This window comes from Panthera onca, chromosome A3, assembly GCF_046562875.1.
Source record: "Panthera onca isolate mPanOnc1 chromosome A3, mPanOnc1 haplotype 2, whole genome shotgun sequence".
Taxonomy (NCBI): domain Eukaryota; kingdom Metazoa; phylum Chordata; class Mammalia; order Carnivora; family Felidae; genus Panthera; species Panthera onca.
In genome coordinates this window covers 31,503,052-31,522,265 of record NC_138341.1, presented here as the reverse complement: position 1 = coordinate 31,522,265, position 19,214 = coordinate 31,503,052, and the positions used below count along the sequence as shown (strand labels likewise).

The window sequence follows — 19,214 nt, the reverse complement described above, 5'->3', positions numbered from 1 at the left end:
TTTATTTTTTATTTGGTAATTTTATTTTAGGCTTTTAAAGTGATTTCTTTAAAGCCAAGAGATACTGGAGTCCTGTCAGAAAACAGGTCGACGAGCAAATACTGGTGGGAACTTTAGAGCAATCATAACTATATTGACATTTTTATGTTAATTATGACACAAGATTTGAATGTTCGGCTTTAAAGAAATAGAACTATTTGTGGAAGTTGTTGAATTATTTGAATCACTTCTTCTTTTTTTTTTTTTTTTAATGTGAATCACTTTTGAGTGGCCTGTATACTTTTTGATATTTAGTCCATGGTAAAGTGTTTTATATGTGAATGTAATTCTGTTAATTTGCATAGTACATCATTCTGCCCTCAGGATTGGTAGTTTTGTGGATAAAAAAGTCGTGAAATAATTGGAACAAATTAGTGTAAAATTAAAAGTTTAATTGGCATAAATATGTGCACTAGGAGTTTTAATTGTGTGAAATGATCTTGAATAAGAGGTGGCTGCTGTTAAAACTGAAAGAACCCTGAACAGCCTCCGGTGAGGAGTAGGTGTTTTGCTTCAAAATGTTGCATTTATAGAACCTTTCTCTGTTTGTTTATTTCTTTAGTGGTGTGTGTGGGATTATAGACATGATATAGAAACTGCTCATGCGGGGCGCCTGGGTGGCGCAGTCGGTTAAGCGTCCGACTTCAGCCAGGTCACGATCTCGCGGTCCGTGAGTTCGAGCCCCGCGTCAGGCTCTGGGCTGATGGCTCGGAGCCTGGAGCCTGTTTCCGATTCTGTGTCTCCCTCTCTCTCTGCCCCTCCCCCGTTCATGCTCTGTCTCTCTCTGTCCCAAAAATAAATAAAAAACGTTGAAAAAAAAAAAAAAAAAAAAAGAAACTGCTCATGTAAAAAGGTGCGTCACCAAGTTCAACATCGAGTAAGTTTATACCTGAAAACTAGATGCGTAGGAAAGAAGTTGAGGAGAAACTGTAAGATGTTGAGAATGGTTGTGTCAGTCTAATAAAATTCTGTGTATTTGTTGTCTTTATTCTGTAGTATGTTCATCTGTTAGGATCAAAAGAATGTTTAAAAAGATGTACTCTCTCTTCTTCCCTTTTCCCCTTCCATTAAAGGAGAGCATGCTAGGTATAATTAGCTATATTGGTTTAATATTTTAAAACAAACCTTTTGGGACCCAATTTGTATAATAAAATCTTTTGCCTCCTCCAGCTTTTGTTTAAATATTAGTAAATGTGTTTTGAGTTATAAGTCGAAAGCACTGACCCTACCATGTCCCTTAGCCCTTTTATTTTTTTTCTTTGTTACTCTCATATCTTCCTCATTATGCTTTTCAAGATTTCTTAAAAATTACGTGACAGATAATTTAGGTGCATTCTAAAATGTCTGCAACATTCTAATTTTCCCTTCTTTATTTTCATGTGATGCCACTTTTTCACTTCTAAATCTGTGCTTCTAGCTCACTTCTTATTGTAGTTACCATAGGCAGTTTTACTAAGACCAAGTCTATGACAGGTCAATAAAAAATTTAATTTTCAACCTTTATAATTTTCTGTGTTCCAAAGAATCAAAGGGCATTATTAACATACTTACTTGGTAATACTATTTAGCTATTCAACCACCTTACATTTGTGGGAGGAGAATGTTTATTCTTTAATTTCTTTTGTTCTTTTTTTTTTTTAGATTTTTTAATGTTTACTTATTTTTGAGAGAGAGAGACAGAGCACCAGCAGGGGAGGGGCAGAGAGAGAGGGAGACACAGAATCCAAAGAAGGCCCCAGGCTCTGAGCTGTCTGCACAGGGCCTCATGCGGGGCTCGAACCCACAAACGCGAGATCAGGACCTGAGCCGAAGTTGGACACTCAACCAACTGAGTCGCCCAAGTGCCTCCTTCTTTAATTTCTTTAGCATAGTCCTGATTCCAGGGTTTTCTGTTTTTTTGTATGCACGACTTCAGAACTTCATCAAGAAGTTTCTAAAAATAATATTTCTTTCTTGGAATTTATATTTTATATTCATAATTGATAATTCTTTATCTTACTGTTTCAATAGTTTCTTTAAGTTTGAACAATTGTGGGTGGGGAGAGCTAACAAGCCTCATAGACCAACAGATATTGATTGAATGCCTGTTACGTGTCAGCTCTGTTTCTAGATTCTGAGGATATGAAGATGAGTGAGGCGAGGCAAGCAGTTTGTATTCAGTAACTATAATCTTGACAACAGTCTTTCACGTTTTATAAATGAGGAAAGGTGAAATTCATAAGAAACTACATACTATGCCAGGCTACAAAGTGGTCTGTTTCTTATTAGTAAATCATTTGCTGCTTTCTAAAGGGTAGCGATAGGTCTAGATGCCTGATTCAGAAATAGTGCTGTCACTGAGTACCTGACCTGATGTTCTTTCTGCAGCCTTCTGCTATTATAAAACCCGTGCTAATTGTATTTTAAAACCTTTTTTAAGGTGCTTGTTCTTATGAATAGAGGACATAATATTTCCCCGACTGTGATCCATGTGCTTTGATTTCTTTCTTCCCTCCCTCTCTTCGTTGCTTTCTTTTTCATTTCATGTGTTAAAATATGTTCCTCCCCAAGAGTATACAATGAAATGTAAATAACTTCACCCTCTTTGTTCACAGACAACCATGATTATCATCATCTGCTGAGTATCTTTTCATGGATTCTTTAATATTTAAAAAATATTTTGGAAGAGATTATTTGTGTGAAATTTGGTTGGTTTGCAGTTGTTTCTATGTATATTTTAATTCTTTTGTTTTTAGTAAGATAAGCGAAATTTTATAGTCCTTGGTTATTAGTGTGGGCACTTATTTATTTGGAAAATTCAGTAGAGGTAGGAGTTTCTGTTGTTAAAGGTCCCATCTGCTAACTTTCTGTTCAGTTTTATCTCCGCTGGTTTCTGTATCTAGAGATTTTCTAGTATTGCTTGGGAGTGGCAGCCTGAAGAATAAACAGGGAGGCGTCATTGGTAACTGATAACAGAATTGTGCTTGAGGAAGGCAAAAGATGGAAAACCTTTCTGTCACAGGAGGATAAGCTTTCACATATGAACCATCTGCCTGGTGTACCACAGTTTATAAGAATTAACTAACATTAGGTAGGGGTGCCTGGGTGGCTTAGTCGGTTGATTGTCTGACTTTGGCTCAGGTTGTGATCTCATGGTTTGTGAGTTAGAGCCCCACATCAGGCTCTGTGCTGACAGCATGCTTTGGATCCTTTGTCCTCCTCTCTCTCTGCGCACCCCCCCCCCGAATAAATAAACTTAAAAAAAAAAAAAAGAATTGACTAACATTGAATATAGGTAGTGAAAAATACTAATCTGTATGATTTGACACATTTTTATTAGAGTCTGCCTTTCCTTGATTGAGAATCAGTGTTAACTGAATTTATTATTTCGGTATTCCTTCCCAATCTGCCTTTCAGCTATGTTATGATGATGCCATTTAAACGGCAGGCTCTAGTGGAATTTGAAAACATAGATAGTGCCAAAGAATGTGTGACCTTTGCTGCGGATGAACCTGTGTACATTGCTGGTCAACAGGCTTTTTTCAACTATTCTACGAGCAAAAGGATCACTCGGCCAGGAAATACTGATGATCCATCAGGAGGCAACAAAGTTCTTCTGCTATCAATTCAGAATCCTCTTTATCCAATTACAGTGGTATGTATTTTAGTATGATAAACTAAATTAACAGTGACTTTGAAATTTGCCTTCAGAGTGACTAACCTACAGTTTTCTTCACTGCCATCTAGGTATTTAAAAACAGTGTTTTTTTAAAGAATTTTTAAAATGAATCTTAATTTTGACTGTCATGTTTAATGAACAAAGAAATGGTGAGCACCAAAGGTAAAAACGTCAGAAGTGCAGTGGTCATAATTAAATAAGCACATTTAAAAATGTTTATTATTCAGCATCAGAGTTAACTCTGTTTCTGGTAAGGAATTAGACTTGTTAGAAGTGATCCAAGAAATTTGTTTCACTCATGTGCCATTATATGTGTTAAGAGTGTCTACTAGGTAAGGACAGAATCCCATAGTATATAATAAAATGCATATATTATTATAAGTGGTTTTGAGATAATTTATTAAAAACCTGATTTACTTAAAATTCCCTGTTTAACTCTTTAAAAAAAGTGGTATTAACAGAATTTTTACAAAGGATTCATGTCCTGAACCAGTTAAGTTTTCTACTTCATAATCACATGATGTTTCATAATAAGCTAGTGACAAGGACACTTTATTTTTGTGACGAATAGAATATCACAGTGAGGGAAGCTTCAATTAGAATGATTCGTGGCGCCTGTGTGGCTCAGTCGTTTAAGTGTTTGACTTTGGCTCAGGTCATGATCTCACAGTTCCTGAGTTTGAGCCCCACATCGGGCTCCCTGCTGACAGCTCAGAGCCTGGAGCCTGCTTCAGATTCTGTGTCTCCCTCTCTCTCTCTGTTCCTCCCCCGCTTGCACTCTGTCTCTCTGTCTGTCTTTCAAAAATAAACATTAAAAGAAAATAAAAAGTAAAAATAAAAAACACAATGATTTCTAGTAAAGGGCACCTGGGTGGCTCCTTTGAGCATCTTACTTAGGCCCAGGTCATGATCTTGCAGTTCGTGAGTTCAAGCCCCACATCAGGCTTGCAGAGACCACTATCGATCCTCTGTCCCCTCTCTCTGCCCCTCCCTTGCTTGTGCTCTCTGGGAAAGAAAAAATGATTTCTATATGATACTGGGACATAAACTAAAAAACAAAGCATAAGATACTATTTAAATTTTGTTAGATATTATTTACCTCTGTAATATTTCTAGACTTATTAATAAGCAGTATTAATATGTGTTTTGGGAGAAAGAATGTTCCTAATCTAGTACAAGTACTCTGCTTTGCTTATTGTTGTATCCCTAGTACCTAATGGTGCCACTGTATAATTGTAGGTGCTCAAGAAATTTGACAGTTGAAGAATTGTTCTTAAGGGGGTTTTTAATTTCTCTCTTACTTAATTTAGGGATCTTGTTTGCTGACATCTAACATTGTATAAATGATCTTTCCTGAGTCTTTCCTCTATAGTCATTGTCCCTTGAAAAATGAATACTGAGTTGATCTATTACTACCCCTTAATAAATATTTATTACTATAATTCAAGTGATTATAATATTAAACATTCCAGAGTCACATTTGGAAAACAAACCATTAATTGATTATAGTTTTGGCTTATTTATTGTGTATTGTCAGATATTATTTTAAGTACCTGTTAAAATAAGAATTGAGGGTTTATTTAGGAGATAAAATAGGTACGAGTCTTTTTGAAATGTTTCATTATAACTTCTCTAATGTTGGGTATATTGTATAGGTGAGGAAGTAACTTTAGAAGGATAACAATTTTTAAAAGTTTAATTAGTAATGAATCAAAATGACATCTTGACAGGTGTCTTTTTAGTAAAAAAAAAAAAAAAGCAGGGTGTAACTTTGTTGTTTTTCCAAGTATAAAATGTGAAGAAATCTTGTATGTGAAGAAATCTTGTTTTCTTTCCTTTATAGGATGTTTTATATACAGTATGCAACCCTGTTGGAAAAGTACAACGTATTGTTATATTCAAGAGAAATGGGATACAAGCAATGGTTGAATATCCTTTGATTGTAAATTTTTTAATTGATGTATATGAATGCTGTGTAATATACGTCTTACTTTTAACTGCTTAATGATATCTGGACAAGTGGTATTTATTCTCTGTTCCTCCCCCAAAATCTATTTGTCTTAGATTTAAAAACTGCAGTGCCCACAGGTAATAACTTGCTACCTAAAACATTCCAGTGCTTCATCTCATAGTGTGCTTTGTCTTTTTAATGGGAGAAGAAATAACATTATTTGATAATATGTACATCTCTACCTTTTTAAATGTATCCTAAACGGACTTTTCTGAATCTCTCCTTAAAATAGGTGGTTTGGAAGTACCAAAACTTTAGAGTCAGTAAAACTATTCTTACCTTTTTTTATTGACTCTTTTAAATGGTCAAGGTTTATATAAGAACTTTTCTTTGTTAGATATGTGATATGTTGAGTAAAAAGAACAAGTAGCAAAATAGTATGTACTGTATAATCCCATGTAAACAAAAGAATAATAACTACCCTCGCCCCACATCCTATATGTACATGTGTATGCATAGAAAAAGATAGGGATATACAGCAAATTCTTAATGGTGCTTACTTCTAGCAAGGTATTTTTGCCCTTTTTTTAAAAAACCACGTTGGTGGGGTTTTTTTTGTTTTTCTTTTTTAAACAATATATAGACTCAAGTAATTTTTGAAAACCAACAAAGTGAAGATAGTTTAATGGTTATAAAACCCTGTCTTCTCAGAAATATAATCAAATATTTGTTTTATATAACTTTGGTTTTGTTGTAATGGTTTTCCTACTTTTTTTTTTTAAATGTTTATTTTTGAGAGAGACAGAGTGTGAATGGGGGAGGGGCAGAAAGAGAGAGAGAGAGAGAGAAATACGGAATCTGAAACAGGCTCCAGGCTCTGAGCCGTCAGCACAGAGCCCAACGCGGGGCTCGAACTCATGAGCTGTGAGATCATGACCTGAGCCAAAGTTGAACGCTCAACTGACTGAGCCACCCAGGCACCCCTGTTTTTCCTACTTTTAAGAGTAAAATATTTCCTGTTTCGAGATAGCAAACTGTCCTTTGCCTGGGAATGTAACCATGCTCCATTTTCCCTCTTCCTTTCAATTTATGAAGTACTTCAGGTGACTTGGAAGGATTAATGTAGATAGTTTGGTTTATTATGTTTTCTTTGGCACCCTTGATTTTGAAAATAAGTACTCCTAAAATTCATCTAGAAATTTTATTGGTAAAACATTTCTAGAAGTGAGAGTTCTGATTATTTTCAGTCCTTTTCTGAGGCAACAAATAATGATAAAATATTGGATACGTTAAACCAAATTTCCTTAATAGAGCTTATGTTTGAATCAGTCCTTTGTGCCCAGAAAGCTAAAGCAGCACTCAATGGAGCAGATATATATGCTGGATGTTGCACACTAAAAATCGAATATGCAAGGGTAAATATTTTTTCAACACTTCGCCAAAGAAATATTTATGCTTTGGATATACAATTTGAGCTTACTTTCTTTTTAATCTTAACAGCCAACTCGTCTAAATGTTATTAGGAATGACAATGACAGTTGGGACTACACTAAACCATATTTGGGAAGACGAGGTAAGTATTTTATGCATTTTAGAATGTGCTTACATCTGCTGACAAATTTTTACATGCAGTTAGATTCCTTTTTCCTGAGGTGAGCTAGTTCATTCAAATGAAAACCTTGTTGGTGAATGCTTTTGTTGCCAAAGGCCATGTAATGCTGGAAAATAACCTTGAAATTAGTGCCCCCTACTGGTATGTACGGAGTTATTTATATTTAGTTCAACCAGGAGCCCACACATACAGGCACGCCCGCAGTTCAAGGACTTGCATTTCTCCAAGCAGCTCTCTCTCTTTGGAGGAGAGGAAACTGATTCAGAATATTCCTTACAAACTGCAAACTTGCACACTGCTTCTCTATGGAAAGGACTTTTCCCCCAAGCTGGACAAGGCATTAAGAAGGATAGAGGACTCCAGCAGGCTGACTCTACACTTCATCATGCACAACATCGGCATCAGCAGAAAGCCCTCTGAAAAACTCAGACTTGCAATTCACCTTGACTGCATACTGCATGCACCATCACCCCAAGTTTTTAAAGGAGGACACTTAACAGTACTTCAGACTTGCATGGGATGAACACCATGATAGACTGTGCCCATTTATTCAAGTTGTATGTATATATTGGTCTGATTTCCCTTAAGGTTTCAGTTGTAGAATTTAAGATTTTTCACTAACGGGTACTAGAACTTTATCTATGATGTTGTAAATCTTAACGCCCATTACTGTAACTGTTTGCAGCCTAGATTCAAATTGTTAATTGGCAAATAACCAGGGCCAGATTATCAACAGGTCTTAAGAACTGCTTATGCTCAACCAATCCACACAGATATTAGAAAGAAAAGGAATAGAAAGGTGCACACCTGCTGCACCTAAGTTTACTCTTTTGGGTTTTTTTTTTCCTTAACTGTGGACATTGACTAGATTAACCTGATGATGAAAAGATGCATTATATGTAAAAGACGATCTCTGTGTGGTTTGATTTTTTTTTTTTTTTTTTTTTTTTTTTTTTTTTGTAAAGTGGCTGTTCATAAGTTGTCACTTTTTGTAACAATTTAAGGTTATCACTCATGTTAACTTCTGTAACTAGAAATTTTGACATTTCAAATGTAGGTGAAAGTAACATGTCTGTTCAAGGTAGACAATATTTAAACTTGATAAATCTTAAAGTAAGAGCATTTCATTTGAGATGCATTTTCACCTATAACTGATAAATGCTAGGTTTCACGAGCATAGATCTGACTGATAAAATTGTTCAACTAACTGTGTGGCAATTCTGGAATATACAAATTAAAATGTGGATCTTGTAAAAACAAGGGGGCTGCAGTATTGGCTACACCTCAACTACAATATTAGTGTTGGAACCACGTGTTGAAAAAACTCACCAAGATGAGCATATCTGTAAAAATCCACAAAGTAGGAAAAATTTTTATGGCATCCAAAATATCGTGGGCAGTAGGTACTCTGTAGTGCATGTATTCTTGCCAAAAGAAAGAAGAAGACAATGTGATGATCTTTTGCATGTTCAAATATTTAGGACTTTGGGTGATTGGCCCCTTAATTCTCAATTCTTAGGAAATCATCTTGTCTTATGCATGGGGTTGCAAACAGGTTTGTATTATAATGCAGCTTCGGCTGGACCCCACGTTTTTCACTACTCACAAATCCACTTGGCATAGGCTTAGTACAGTTGAATACAGCATTGGAAAACAAAGCCTTAGTACTCAAACAACAGAACAAGTGGTTGATGAGAAATCTCTCACTTCTGTCAAATTACAGTCAGTTATTGAACACTTTTTTTTTTTAAACTCTTTTGAAATAGCTCTGGTAACCTTCCTCTTAATGTCTCTTAAAAAACATTGTAGATATGTTTCTTATTAGTGTTCACATCTGTTCTTTTAGAAGGTCTGAAGTTTATGCAGAGCCAACTTAGATTAGTTTTTCATACAAGTAATTAGTGTCAGAAAAGGTTACAAATGGGTGAGATAGATATTTAAATAGCAAAATGTAAAGAAGTAAAGTAGAATTTTACTTGGTTATGTTTCAAGGGAAAAACTCTTGTTTTCTAAATCCTTACAGATACTTGTCTGGTGAGACCATACCAGTTTACATTCTTGAAGTCTTGTGACTTCCTCTTCTACTCAAGTTGATACTGAATTGTAACTTTAAGTTTATTCATTTATTTTGAAAGAGAGAAAACAAGAGACAGCATGAGTGGGGTAGAGGCAGAGAGAGAGGGAGAGAGAGAATTCCAAGCAGGCTCCACGCTTTGTGCGGGGCCCGACGCAGGGCTCATTCTCATGACCCTGAGATCATGACCTGAACCAAAATCAAGAGTCAGACACTTAACCCACCGAGCCACCCAGGCATCCTGTGAATGAATTGTAACTTTTTCTACTCAAAAGAGCTCTGTAATAAATATAACCTCATTTTTAAAAGTCCTTTTCAGCCCAAACTACATTTTAGTGTGAAAAATTCTTAGCCTGGACTCCAGAGAATCACTCCAGAAACGTTAAGCAAAACTTGTCTATGTGTACATCTTTTTGGGGAGAATGTACACAGATTCCATCAGATTTCAGATGAATTCATGAAAAGCTTCAAACTACTATTTATAGACTGATGTAATTAGTGTTTGACTCTTCTGCACACTTCTGTTTTATGTGACCTTATATTAGGTAGTTAATGCTTCAAATCCAAAGAACTATTAATAATGACAATATTCGGCTGAAAGATACTTTAGGAGATTATCTACTCTTAACTCCTTCATTTTATGAATGAAGGTTGTGAGTTTATGTAATTATCCAGTGAATTAGTGTTTAAGTTGGAATCTTCTGATTCCCAATCTCTAGTGCTCTTTCCTTTATAGGACACTGTTAACTATATCAATAAAACTGAGTGATGAAGACATTATGGTGGTTTTGGTTTAAGATTGCTTAGATCAGATGAGGAATTGTATGTAGTGTTGGGTGGCATACTTAAGTAGAGGAACATTAACAGAAGGGATTAGCAGACTGGATTGATTCAAGAGGAGTGAGACTTAAATGATGATACTGGATGCTGGAACCCGTATAATGGAAAGAAGGAGCTGTGAATGACTGGAGAAGAAATGACTGGGGAAATGGAGGGAGGATCTTAATAACTTGGAAGCTTTTGAAAGGGTCTTTGGAGAAAGACTAAGTCTACGAGGCCTCAGACGGGATAGAATATGGGTAGAGGACCAATTTCTATACAATATAAACATTAATTTTCTCATTATTTAGGACTAACTGAAAATGTAAGGGAAAGTCATGAGAACCTTGTTAATTGGTGTTGGGTAAGCAGAGGCTAGATGATTCCAACTGATAGGGATAATGTAAAGAGAATTTATACAAAATAAATGGAACAAGATGACCTCTTAGGTCCCTTTTAATGCTATGATAACTTCAAATAGGTACTTAAAATTGTACTTCTCTAGGCTGAAGTGAAAATTATTTCTCATCTCCCATAAACCTCATTTGTTTAGGTGACTAAGGATTTATAGAAGGCCTCTCTCTGAATTTTCAAAGATTAGAATTACCAGACTCTTAAGATACGTTTAAAAAAAAAAAAAAATCTTATTGGGTGCTATGATTTGATCAGCAAACTTTCTAAAAAGCATTGTACAATAATTTCTAAAATTTACCAACCAACATAGGAAGTGCTATTTTAGAAACTTGTAAGTAATTTTATTAATTGATCTCTCATTCTAGATTTAGGAAAATTGGCATGCCTTTCCTGAAAACATAGCTAGAATAAAAATTATCTTTTAGGAGTATTGTAGTACTCTCATCCAATAATGTAGCCCCCTTGGTTAGCTTTATCTTGGCGTATTTAAACTTTGGAGGGTGCTCATAGTCCTGCCTGGTGTTAAGGTCTATAGACAATGACCAATCCATGCTATAATATGGGCCAGTGATGTGCAAATTTCCAGCTCTCAAGTCAGTAGGTGTTTGTAAATATGTGTATATACATACAAAATACTCTGTGTTTACTGATTGTGAAACCATGTAATACAGGTTGTTGTTGGCTTATGCTGAACTTCTTGAAAGAAGCCCACTTTGAAAATGTGTTGCTGTTGAAGCTAATAGTATGATTCAGGTACTGTCTTTCAAAAGTACTGCACTTAAAGCTTGTTTTAAAGACATGTATTGGTAAAAACTTCTGTACAGTGTCAAACTCTAGCATTGTGTATGTTCACTTTCCGAAAAGTATCCATTCTTTCCTTAAATTTGAAAGTGTGATTGTATTTGGCACTTGCCAAAAAGATATTTTCAAGTTAAGTGGAATTTGTTAGATAGAATTACTTCCTTAAACTTTTGGTGTTTGTATTTAAATTGGATATGAATGGATGTTTAAAGTTAACCAGGAATCCTATTTCTTTTATGAATTGTAATGGATGTTTTGAATGGGTGTTTCCCATGTGAGAACTGTTAAGTACTTGGGTCAAAATTGTTAAAACCATGTTTCTACTTTTGTGTCAGATAGAGGAAAGGGTCGCCAGAGACAAGCCATTTTGGGAGAACACCCTTCTTCGTTTAGACATGATGGCTATGGTAAGTTTGTCAAGGCAGAAGGAAGGTAGTATAGACAAACTACTAGAATTTTTGCATTTTTGATGAAGAATAGCACATTTCTTGTCTCTATTTTTCCTGCTCACCTGACTTGGTTTATAGGGGCTTAGTCACTTATAATGTACTCCCAAGGAGTTGTCCAAAATCCTTTGTTTTCTTAGGATATTGATATATAATCCTTGAGATGAATGAGAGCTATTGGTTGGAGATTGAAAAGCTTTTTTTACCATTTTGTTTTGTTTTGGTTTGGTTTTGATTTTGATTAGTAGTGGGTTCTGGTCTGTTAGAAGACCAAAAAGAGATACTGCTTTAGTAAGTATATTTTCTTCCATTATACCAATTATGAGCAAAGAGGAACTTTGAGTAATAAAGGCAGAAAGGATGGAGTATTTGTCCAAAAGAAATATGTTTTCTTGTTAGAGCCTTAAGTCTTTTACAGTTAAGACAGTTCTACAGTTGGTATTTTGGCTTTGGCTAAATTTGTTTGTATTTAATTCCTCTTTTAAAAATTCTTAGTTTTAATGTTTGGTATATTGATAAGATTTAAGATTATGAAACCTAGAATAATACTCTTCCCCAGGAAAAAGTTAGGTATCAGACTATTGTCCTTATAGGTAGATGTTGAGAATTGCTATTGATAAGTCTTGAAACTGGTTAGAAGTTCTGTGATTTTAAATATTTTTTTAGTTTTAAATAGTTAGTGACCCCACCTATTCTGTGGTTTAAAGCTGAAGTATGATGCTATTAGAAGTGGTATAGAAAATAGAAATTGCTATATTGTGCTCTCAGGATTTATCTTTGAAAAGCTTCCAGTGTTGCCTGTTTTCTGAAATGTTTTCAGCATGCCTGCGTGTTTGATCATTATTCTTAGCTGTGAGCTTAAGCTTATTCCTTAGTTTGTTTTTTTGAACTCCAGGATTTATTACGTGTGTGTGTGTGTGTGTGTGTGTGTGTGTGTGTGTGTGTGTATGTGTGTATGTTCAAGTTGCTATGGTAGTCTATATGGCAGAAATGATTGAAACAATCTGTGTTCTGTCTAAACAGTAAGTGTGGTATAGAATGAAAATCTTACTACAATTATTTTAATGAGCTCCTTGAAAATTTTTCTTAGCTGTTTCTTCAACAGCATAAATATTAAATCTGGTCATATGGATGGCTCTGCTCCTGTAGTAAAGAAACACGTATTAAGAGCCCACTATGCTTTCCATAATGGAGGGTTACAAAGAATTGTAATCACAAGTTTGTAGTGTAGTTGTGGAGTATATGTGTCATGGCAGTCAGCTGAATGCTAAAAATTGTTTAAATGTTTTGCCAAAGGGGTCTAGAATAACCTGTGAAAGAATAAATGAAGGACAGAACCCTACTGTGGTAGTGTTGACACTATTTTCTTGGTATGGATTTTCAGAGTTGCTTTTCTTTGTAAAATCCATCTTACCGAAAAATTATATAAACAAAAATATGTTATGTGCCCTAGAAGAACTTTATAGTTTTAAAAAGCTTATTGTCCAACTCTTTATCAGTTTCATACCCCAATTTAGTGTGTGTGTGGATGTGTGTGTGTGTGGGTGTGTAAATTTTAAAATGTAAGCTTACTTAAAGAGAGGTGTAAAATTCTTTACATTGGTAGTTAAATAGGGATCATTCTGGAGAGTCCTGCTCAGCAGGAATGGTTGTGTAGGGACCATTCTGAGCTCTGTCCATTGAAGCAGTTACCTCTCTGAGGAAAACTTGTTCTTCTTTTCTAGGGAAGTAAGCAGAATAGAGTATAAGAGAAGAGAGAGAGAAAGATGAATAAAAAGAGGTAGAGAAGTAAGGTGAGGAAATGGGAGAAAAAGTAAAGAAGATGGGAATAGGTGCTAGTGACATTGAACCTTTTTTTTTTTAATGTTTATTTATTTTTGACAGAGAGAGAGAGACAGAGACAGAGCATGAGTGGGGGAGGAGCAGAGAGAGGGAGACACAGAATCCGAAATAGGCACCAGGCTCTGAGCTGTCAGCACTGAGCCCGATGCGGGGCTCGAACTCACACACCGCCTCACACACCACGAGATCATGACCCGAAGTCAGACATTCAATCGACTGAGCCACCCAGGTGCCCCAGAGACTTTTTTTTTTTTTTTTAAGAGAGGGAGCGGGGGAAGGAGCAGAGAGAGGGGGAGAGAGAGAGAATCTCCACGTGAAGCTAGATGTGGGGCTCTATCCCACAGCCCTGGTATCATGACCTGAGCCGAAATCAAGAGTCAGACACTCAACCGACTGAGCCACCCAGGCGCTCTGATACTGAGCCTTTTAAAAAACATTGCAGGGGCGCCTGGGTGGCTCAGTCGGTTAAGCGTCCGACTTCAGCTCAGGTCACGATCTCGCGGTCCGTGAGTTCAAGCCCCGCGTCGGGCTCTGGGCTGATGGCTCAGAGCCTGGAGCCTGCTTCCGATTCTGTGTCTCCCTCTCTCTCTGCCCCTCCCCCATTCATGCTCTGTCTCTCTCTGTCTCAAAAATAATAAAATAAACATTAAAAAAAAAATTAAAAAAAAAAAGCATTTAAAAAAAAAAAAAAAACATTGCAAATCACAGCTGTGTGCCTTCAGATGAGTAGTTCAGCAAAACCAGTGTATTTGCATTTTGGTGTCATATCGTAAGTGGCTTTTCTTTTATGATGGTATAGGAGAAAGAGGGAATAGAAAAGATTTAATTTTTAATTAAATTTATTCATTGATTTATTATAGCAGTATAAATCTATGCTTTCAGAATATTTTAAATTTTTTAATTTGGGGAGCCCGGTCCTATGAGATAAACTTGCAGATGCCCTCATATTTGAAAAGTATGATTTTTGCTACTTTTATACAGATTTATTTGCTGTGAGCCTAAGAAAAGTTTATATATTAATTGCTAGTGTCTTTGGATATGCTCCTGGACCAAAGATTTTAAAGTATCAAAGATGAGAAATGCTATTAAAATGACAGTAATGCCATTTAGGTAGTATTTTCCCACATAAGTGAATTTTTTAAATACCAGAAGTATTAGCTTTTTAAGGATCAAAATATTTTGCGTGAACTTTTTGTTTTATATATAGAAAGCTTTTAAAGATTTCTATTTTTTCTTACCTTCTTAAACAATATAGGCAGCAATGTAAACAGCGTAGATAACATAATTTAATCCTGATGGCTGAGGTCATAATTACAAACGTCAGTTATTCTCTTGCACTGAATTCAGTTACCTAGGGCGGTGAATCTCAGCATTTTTGGACCTTGGGGAACTTAAGTAGAGTAGAAGTTTCCACTGCCCGTCTAGCACATACACACATCTTTCTACTTCCTATGAAAAAGAATATTTAGTGATAATAATGAAATGTCATTACTGTACAAGCAAATGGTGGTAGTGTAATATGTATGGTATAACATGTATGTGTGTGTTTGCAGTAGGGGTAAGAATGATTGATATTTGACCCCATTATATGTATCACTCTAAATTAGAGGCCAAAATATGTATAGTTACTAACAAGTATATATTGATGAGCTATATTGATTGTTTTAATAAACTATCAATTCCCAGCAGGAAGAGCAGTTGAATTCCAATTTAAGGCAACACTGATAACGATGAATTGATAAGGTGTTTCTGCCTTCATGAAGTTGTAGGAATTCACACTGTGTGTGTGCTCAGTGGTAGTGTTGCAGAATTGTTATGAATGGCAACTGTATTTAGAATACTGAATTCTGAATTGGAGTCCACATAAGTTCTAATAGCATGCTGTGAATACCAAGATGTAGTTTCTTAGTGACTTACTTAGTAGATGACAGTTGTCCCTTAGTCTTGGATAAAAATGAAAGTCAGTAGTATTATATACGCTTTACTTCTTGAGAAATGAGGAAAAGACTTGGGTTTTTGGATTGGTTTCTTGCACATCAAGAAGACCTTTGCATGTTACCAGAGTATGCTTCGATTATGTAATCACTAACTCAGGAGCACTGAAGGTGTATGGATTTACGTTTCTGAGCTATATCTCCATCTTAGTTGCTGCTTTTTTTTTTTTTTTAATTGAACTACAACTAACATACACTGTTATATTAGTTTCGGTTATACAATATAGTGATTGGACATTCTATACATTATGCAGTGCTCACCACGAGAAGTGTGGTACCATACAACGTTACTACAGTGTTATCGACCATTTTCCCTGTGCTGTACTTTTTATCCCTGAGACTTAATTTTTTTTTTTTTTTTTGTAACTGGGAGTTTGTACTTCTTAATCCCCTTCCTATTTCACCCCCCTCCCTCCTTGCCTCCCACAACCTCCAGTTTATGAGTCTGTTTCTTAGTTGCTTCTCAGTTCTTACACCTCTCTTCTTGCTGTTGTGAATGTGCCTTATGCCTGCTTTTAGTATCAGTTTCTCCAGACTCCGTCCTCATTCCTGTCTGTTCCATTCACTTTAGCTTTATTTTTCTTGTTACTTCCAATCTGTTATGGATGGGAAAACCAGATAAAGTTGTTTAGAACTACTCTAAAGTTAGCATGTTGATTCTTAATAAGGATTCTCAGCGCGAGACATAGATTTATGTGTGTTTCTGTGACAACAGTTTCAGACACTCAGCCATTATTTTCTTCTGGGCTCTTGATGTTGTTTCAGATAGTGCAGGGTGCTGAATAAATGACACCTTTGAGTAGGTGAGATATTAACTAAATTAGAGGTTTAGTTTCCTAAATTAGAATCGGGGGATAAAATACTAACTAGAAAGCACATTATAGTAAAATATATTCAAGGAGGCAGCTTTTCATTGGAATTAAAGAGATGTTCCTTTTGTTATATCTGTATAGAGATAGTTTCTGAGATTTCATTGTGTATGTTACTGTATTATCCTCCAAAAGATTTTGGCAGGAGGCTTTTAAAAAACTTTTGAGGTATAATTTATACACAGCAGCCCAAAGTTTTACACTGATTTCCCCTTATTCCCACTGTCTATGGCCTGATTTTGTATACTTCTGGTTCAACAATATTTTTAAAAATACAAACTTAAAGCCTGATGTATATGCAGGGGTGTGCAGGTCAATGTATATAGGATCTGATACAAAGAATTACAGATTTTATTAATCCCCACAGGTTATATTTGAATATTAACACATTTGAGTTTTCCTGGGACATACACCAAACTAGCTAATAGTAAGAGTTTCCTTTTTGTGTGATGAAGCGTGTCTGCTAAAGTTGTGTTTTGTTTTGTATCGTTTTTATAGGCTCCCATGGTCCATTATTGCCTTTACCAAGTCGTTACAGAATGGGCTCCCGAGATACACCTGAGCTTGTGGCGTATCCGTTGCCACAGGCTTCTTCCTCTTACATGCATGGAGGAAATCCGTCTGGTTCAGTTGTAATGGTTAGTGGATTACATCAGCTAAAAATGAATTGTTCAAGAGTGTTCAACCTATTCTGCTTATATGGAAATATTGAAAAGGTAAGTTTCATTTCATATTAATTTCTTTTGCTAGGATATCTAGCAGGAAAGTCTGAAAAGGCAGTAAATACATGTGTCTTCGCCTTTTATTGGGAACATACAAGTTCTTTTAGTAGTAACCAGTGTACGCTAAAAATTCATTAGGTAGGAACTTCAGAAATTGTTTTTTGTTGGTAAGTCATCAGTATAGGTTGTTGGTACTAAAAATACTTTAAAAATAGAAGTCCAACATGGTTTAATCAACCACTAGAGTATTATAGACATAAAGCCTGTATTAATTTTATCATTACAAAGAGTTTCTGTCTAGCTTTAACATGTTGAACTGTAGAATTTGAAAGAGCAGTTACTTTCGTGGAGCTTGAGCACCAGTCATGAATTTTTAGGAAAATCCTGGATTTATATACTTGGCCTTCCAAATGCTAGAGTTCTAGTATCTTCTGAGGAACAATGTGCTTTTAGCTCTATCAGTATTTGAAACTGACCCACTTTGAAAGAATGTGTCCAAAACTTTGTCTGGAGGCTTACACTCACTCAAAAAGTAGCAAAACATTTAAATTTTATATATTTTAAAGATCTTTAAAGAGCTGTAACCTTGTTTTCACTAGGCATCTATTTCCCTGGATCTGTGATGTTTTGTTCATTGATATAAATACTTAAAATAGTTCTTATCTTAAAGTAGATGCTAAACTGTTTTTTAAAGAATCATGGAAAATTTAACTGGGGAAGTGACCGGTAGTCTTAAGTCACCAATTGTTCGATACCCTTGCCAATTTGAGTTTCAGTACTGAGGTAATGTTATTTTTCTCTATTGTTTTAAGTGATTTTAGTGTTCCCTTTTCACTATAATAAAAAGGTATAAGCATGTGAGTCATAAATGTGTGGGAGGGGGAGCATGGCTTGAATAGTTGGTACTCTTAGTTCTTACTTGGTTTATTAATTCTGAAGCCTCCTTGATCTGAGGAAGCAACTCAGAAAATCTCTGAGACAAGAATTTCCTCAACATAACAATTTGACCACATTTAGAAAAGAAAGAAAATTCCACTTTTGGTCTAGGGCTAACATATGGGATATCTCTGCTTATGTAACTAGCCAGGAATACAGGGGATAGATTTAGCAATACTGGGAGAAGTAGTCCAGAATTTTTTCACACAGACATTTATCTTAAGACACCTAGGTGTTAGTTAAGGTTTAGGAACTGCATGTTTGATGACTAAATGGGCTTTAGTGTGTATTTTAGCCTTATCACTTAGGTTGTCTCTTTGTGCTTATCATATTTGTAGATAATCAGAATCAGGCAGTTCAATCAACATCTTCAGTATATCTTTGTCTTTTGTGTTATGAACTAATTGTCTCATGATTTAGAAACATAAATCACTTTGTGTGATAAATGCAAAATCTTCTGTGTGCTATTTGAACAATTCTAGTCCCATATCTCAAAAATTTTTAAACATTTTGTCATGATTTTTTTTTTTTTTTTTTTTAATGTTTGTTTATTTTTGAGACAGAGAGAGACAGAGCATGAATGGGGGAGGGTCAGAGAGAGGGAGACACAGAATCCGAAACAGGCTCCGGGCTCTGAGCTGTCAGCACAGGGGCCCGATGCGGGGCTCGAACTCACGGACCGCGAAATCATGACCTGAGCCGAAGTCGGCGCTCAACCGACTGAGCCACCCAGGCGCCCCAAAAATTTTTAAACATTTTAAATAATATATTATGATACACTAATCTCAAGTTATGATAATCCTTTAAAAGGCCTATATATAGTTAATTATTCCTCACCTTTTTTTGAGATTCATGAATATAAGAGCTCCATATTTAATATATTTAGTCATTATTAGATTTGTAGGATGTTATTGGATTAAATCAATGTATAGAAATTTTGCCCACAAGAAGACAGTTGATTTCAAGCAAAGCTGAAAAGTTCTACTATAGTTGAGTTTTGTTTAAATACAGGAGCAGTATAGAAATGCCAAGATAGC

At 35.6% G+C, this 19,214-nt stretch overlaps 1 protein-coding gene across 2 annotated transcripts in view; it reads left to right on the top strand.

Moving 5' to 3' along the window:
- HNRNPLL (heterogeneous nuclear ribonucleoprotein L like) overlaps positions 1 to 19,214 on the top strand; it is a 38,262-nt gene that overhangs the window by 12,075 nt on the left and 6,973 nt on the right. The window contains exons 3-8 of one of the 2 annotated variants that reach the window (XM_060652938.3): positions 3,436 to 3,673; positions 5,541 to 5,621; positions 6,962 to 7,063; positions 7,149 to 7,221; positions 11,704 to 11,775; positions 17,018 to 17,235. In XM_060652938.3, coding sequence (XP_060508921.3) covers positions 3,436 to 3,673; positions 5,541 to 5,621; positions 6,962 to 7,063; positions 7,149 to 7,221; positions 11,704 to 11,775; positions 17,018 to 17,235 — 784 coding nt within the window. The remainder of the gene's footprint in view (positions 1 to 3,435; positions 3,674 to 5,540; positions 5,622 to 6,961; positions 7,064 to 7,148; positions 7,222 to 11,703; positions 11,776 to 17,017; positions 17,236 to 19,214) is intronic. The other variant, XM_060652949.3, reaches the window with a different exon arrangement.